The sequence below is a fragment of the Penaeus monodon genome, chromosome 13 (assembly GCF_015228065.2).
Source record: "Penaeus monodon isolate SGIC_2016 chromosome 13, NSTDA_Pmon_1, whole genome shotgun sequence".
Taxonomy (NCBI): domain Eukaryota; kingdom Metazoa; phylum Arthropoda; class Malacostraca; order Decapoda; family Penaeidae; genus Penaeus; species Penaeus monodon.
The window spans coordinates 47251338-47256337 of record NC_051398.1 but is presented as its reverse complement, the minus strand read 5'-3'; the positions used below and the strand labels follow the sequence as shown (position 1 = coordinate 47256337).

Genomic DNA, 5000 nt, shown 5'->3' with positions numbered 1-5000 from the left:
CCTTTCCCTTTCTCTTTTCTCTTCTTTCTCTCCCTCTCTTCCCCTCTCCCCCTCTCCTTTTCTCCTCCCCCTTTTACTCTTCCCCCTCTCTTCTTTCTCCCCTTCTCCTCTTCCTCCCCTCCTTCCCCCTCCCCTCCCCCCTTCCTCTCTCTTCCCCTTCCCTCTCTCTCCCCTCTCCTCTTTCTCTCTCCCCCCCTTCTCTTCTTTTCCCCCCTTCTCCCCCCCCCCCTTTTTTCTCCTCCCCCTCCTTTTCTCTCTCTCCTCGTCTCCTTTTCCCTCTCTTCTCCCCTCTCCTCTTCCTTTCTCTCCCTCTTCCCTTTCTTTCCCCTCTCCTCTCTCCTCTTCTCTCCCTCTCTTTCTTTCTTTTCCCCTTCTTTCCTTTCCCCCCCTTTTTTCCCCCCTCTCTCTCTCTTCTCCTCTCTCTCTCTCTTTTCTCCCTCTCTCTTCCTCTTCTCTCTCTCCTCCTCCCTCCTCTCCCCTCTCTCCCTCCCCTCTCCTCTTCTTCTCTCTCTCTCTCTCCTCTCCCCCCTCTCTCCCCCTTTTTTTTCCCCCCCCTTTTTTCTCCCCTCTCTCTCTCTCTCCCCCCTTTTTCCCCCCCTTTTTTTCCTCTCTCTCTCCCTCTCTCCTCCCTCTCTCCTCTCTCTCCTTCTCTCCCTCCCCCTCTCTCCTCTCTCTCTTTCTCTCTCATCCTCCTTTTCCCCTCTCTCTCTCTCTCCCCCTTTCCCTCTCTCTTTTTCTCCTTTTTTCTCCTTTTTTCCCTTTTTCCCTCCCCTTTTTCCCCTCCTCTCCTTTTTTCTCTCCCTCTCTCTTTTTTCTCTCTCTCTTCTCCCCCTCTCTCTCTTCTCTCTCTCCTCCCCTCTCTCCTCTCCTCTCTCCCTCTCCCTCTCCCTCTCCCCTCCCCCCCTCTCTCTCCTTCTCTCTTCTCTCCTCTCTCTTTTCTGCCGTTCTCAATCCCCCCCAATAATATTTCCATCTTGCTCTCAATCCAGTTCCATTTTTTCCCCAATCCAATGCGCTCAAATATATTTTTTTTTTTTCCAATCCAGACCGTTCTAAATCCATTTTCCCGATCGAAAAGCTCGAATTAATTTTCCCAATCCCATATCTGTAATCCTTTTCCAATCGGATTAATCGTGTCGTCCATCAAATAACTCTATATCCTTTAGTTAATCCAACAGATAATCCAGTTTTCCAATTCAGTCTACCTAATCCCTTTTTCAGTCATATGCATCTAAATACTTCTCGAACCCCTGTTGCTCACTGAGGATTAGGGGGACTCAGTAGGATTAGGGATTGTTGCATTGGAGAAATGGATAAGGGAGGAGAGATGGATTAGGGATTAGGATTCAGCTGCTCTAATCATCAATCGAACCCGACAGTCCCTTAATCCATCTCACCAACCCAATATCCCTCCTATTATAATCCTTCCCAATGATATTAATCATATTTTCCCCTTTCTAATCCATTTACTAATCCAAAAATTCCCAATTCCAACACTCTCTAATCTGTTTCCTTTCAACCCAACAACTCTTAATCTCTCTCTCTCCTCTTCTCCTCTCTCTCATCGCTTCCTCCCTCCCTCCTCTTTCCTCCTCTTTCCCCCTCTCTCCTCTCTCTCTCTCTCTCTCCTCCTCTCTTCTCCCTCTCCCTCCCTCCCTCCCCCTCCCTCCTCTCTCCCCCTCTCTCTCTCCCCATTCTCTCTCTCTCTCTCTCCCCCCCTCCTCTCTTCTCTCTCTCTCCCCTCTCCTCTCCCTCCCCCTCCTCCCCTCTCCTCCCCCCTCTTCTCCCCCCCCCCCCCCCCTTTTTTTTTTTTCCCTCTCCCCCTTTTTTTTTTTTTTTTTTTTTTTTTTTTTTTTTTCCCCCCCCCCCCCCCCCCCCCCCCCCCCCCCCCCCCCCCCCCCTCTCTCCCCCTCTCTCTCTTCTCTCCCTTTCCCCCCCCCCCCCCCCCCCCCCCCCCCCCCCCCCCCCCCCTCTCTCCCCCTCCCCCTCCTCTCCCTCTCTCCTCTCTACACTTGCCTCTCCCTCTCTCCTCTCTCTCTCTCTCTCTCTCTCTCTCTCTCTCTCTCTCTCTCTCTCTCTTCTCTCTCTCCCCTCTCCTCTCTCTCTCTCTCTCTCTCTCGTCTTCTCTTCTCTCTCTCCTCGCTCTCTCTCTCTCTCTCTCTCTCCATCCGCTAATCCAAAAATTCTTATCATTTCTCCGTTCCAACATCTCGTTTCTCCAAACCGACACTTACTCTTTTTCCCCTTAGCTTTATCCCATTCTGATAAGGGGTCGCCATTTGATTACGTTCAGGTAGATATCTTTTAGGGCCGGATGCCCTTCTTGACGCCAACCCTCTCCATTTACCCGGGCTTGCGACCGACGCCGACTTTGGTAGGCCATCGAGGTAACACTCAACCACTCCCAAAAAGTTACTCATTCCTTTTCCAATTCCCCCTTTTATTTCTCTCTCTCTCTCTTCCAGCAAACCGCAAACATCCACCTCCTGAAGCTGACCCGCCTGCTGCGCCTGGCCCGCCTCCTGCAGAAGCTGGACCGCTACTACCAGTACTCGGCTCTCATCCTTACCTTCCTCATGCTCTCGTTCACCCTCGTCGCCCATTGGCTGGCGTGCGTGTGGTACGCGATCGCCGAGAAGGAGATGGAGGTCCATGAGGAGAATATCGGTGAGGAATTAGGGGGGGGGGGAGGGGAAAGGGGAGGAAGGGGAGGGGGAGGGGGAGAGGAAAGGGGAGGGGAGGGGGAGGAAGGGGGAGTTGAGGTCTATGAGGGAGAATCGGTAGGAAATTAGGGGGGGAAAGGGGGAGGGGGGGAGGGGGGAACAGAGGGGGGGGGGGGGTCTTGGAAAATTTTGGTGAGGAAAAGGGGGGGGGGGGAAGTTTGGAGGGGGAGGAAAGGAAGGGGAAAGGGGAAAGGAAAAGGGGGGAAATGGGGGTCCTTGGGGAAAATATTGGTGAGGATTAGGGGGAGGGGGAAAAAGGGGAGGGGGGGGGGGGGGGGGGGGGGGGGAAAGGGGGGAGGGGAGGGGGAGGGGAGGGGGGGGGCGGAAGGGGGGGAGGGGGAGGGGGGGGGAGGAAAGGGGGAGGATGGGGGTCCCGTGAAAAAATGGGTGAGGAATTATGGGGGGGAGGGGAAGGGGAAGGGGGAGGGTTGAGGTGCATGAGGATAATTTTGGTGAGGAATTAGGGAGAGGGGGAAGGGGGGAAGTCCACGAGGAGAATAATTAGTGGGTTCTTGGGTGGGGTGGTTGAGGGGGTGTGTGTTATGGGAGCGGTTTATGGTGGGAGTTATGGGAGCGGGTTACGATGGGGGGGGGGATTATGGGAGCGGGTTATGGTTGGGGGGAGGGGGGTAGGGAGCGGGTTAGGGGTTTGGGGGGGGAGGGGGGAGGGGGGAGCGGGTTATGTGTGAGGGAGGTTATGGCGTTTGTGTGTGTGTGTGTGTGTGTGTGTGTGTGTTCTACAATTCAACTTTATTTTATTGAGTCTTAATGAATTTGATTAACTACATGGATTCCAGTCTCTAACTCAATTTGAGGTCAAGGATATATTTTTTGCAATGATAATGTTTTTTTTTTTTTGTGTGTGTGTGTGTTCCTTGGCATACAAGTTTGTACATGTTCCCTCTCTCTGTCTTTGTTTGTTTTTTCTTGTATCTATCAGTATCGACATCATATGTGCACATGTATTACGTACACACAGGCGCACACAACAGAAAACCCCCGCCCCCAATATAAACCCCGCCCCCAAATCAAAACGCCAAAAATAAAAAAACCACACGCACATACACATGTACATATACATAAACATATACATATCCATATACATATACATATAAAAATACATGTATATGTATATGTATATGTGTATGTGTATGTACACATACACGTAACGTACTTACATGTCATGTTTAGATACATTACACCAACCGCACACGCACACCGTAACATACACATTACATCACATATACATACTACAACATACAATTACATACCCACACACACACACACACACAACACACACACACACACACACACACAACACACCCACAACAACCACACACAAACACACACAAAAAACAAAACACACACACCACAACACAAAACACACACAAACACACACACACACACACACACACACACACACACATATGCATACACATGTACATATACATATACATATACATAGATAGATATAAGTTATAAGATATATAAAAATAGATAATAAAATACAATATAATTAATATTATATAAAAATATAATATATATATATATATATATATAATATTATATATATATATAAAATATATTAAAAATTATATAAACTATTTATATTTACTATATTATATTATTACATAACTATTATACTATTTATATATATTACATATATATAATCATTCAAAATTTTAAAATATTTCTATTTTATTATATATATTATATATTTATATATATATATATTTTTAAAATGTATTTATTTATATTATATATTTTTAATATATATGTTGTGTGTGTGTGTGTTTGTGTGTGTGTTGTGTGTGGTGTGTGGTTATGTGTGTAGTTTTATGTGTTATGTGTGTATGTGTTATTTGTATTGTGTATGTGTGTTGTATGTGTATGTGTAGTTATGTATTATATTTTTATATATAATATATATATTAATATATAATATATGTATATATAAAAATATTATATATATATGACACATGATTTGTATACATATACACAAACATACATACGCACACAAACACCACACAAACGCATTCATCTTTCTCCTCCTCCTCCTCCTCCTCCGCGTGGCACTCTCTCACTTTCGCCTGGCACAGTGTCTCTCGTCTCCCTCATCGAGTCTTTTGTCCAGAGCTTTTTTCTCTCACTTGCGGCCTGCACTTGCCACTTTCCTGCGCTTCCCTCCTCCTTTTGTTATCGTTTCCGTCTCCTCTTCCTTCATTCGCTTTTCTTGTGAATACGCTTGGTTGTGACGGTGATTGTGGTGGGATGGTG

At 47.1% G+C, this 5000-nt stretch overlaps 1 protein-coding gene across 1 annotated transcript in view; it reads left to right on the top strand.

Annotated features, from left to right (window-relative positions):
- Window positions 1-5000, top strand: part of LOC119579958 (potassium voltage-gated channel subfamily H member 8-like) — a gene marked incomplete at its 5' end in the record, with an annotated part of 48401 nt that overhangs the window by 17711 nt on the left and 25690 nt on the right. Inside the window, 1 exon segment of the mRNA XM_037927803.1 lies at window positions 2466-2667. Coding sequence (XP_037783731.1) covers window positions 2466-2667 — 202 coding nt within the window.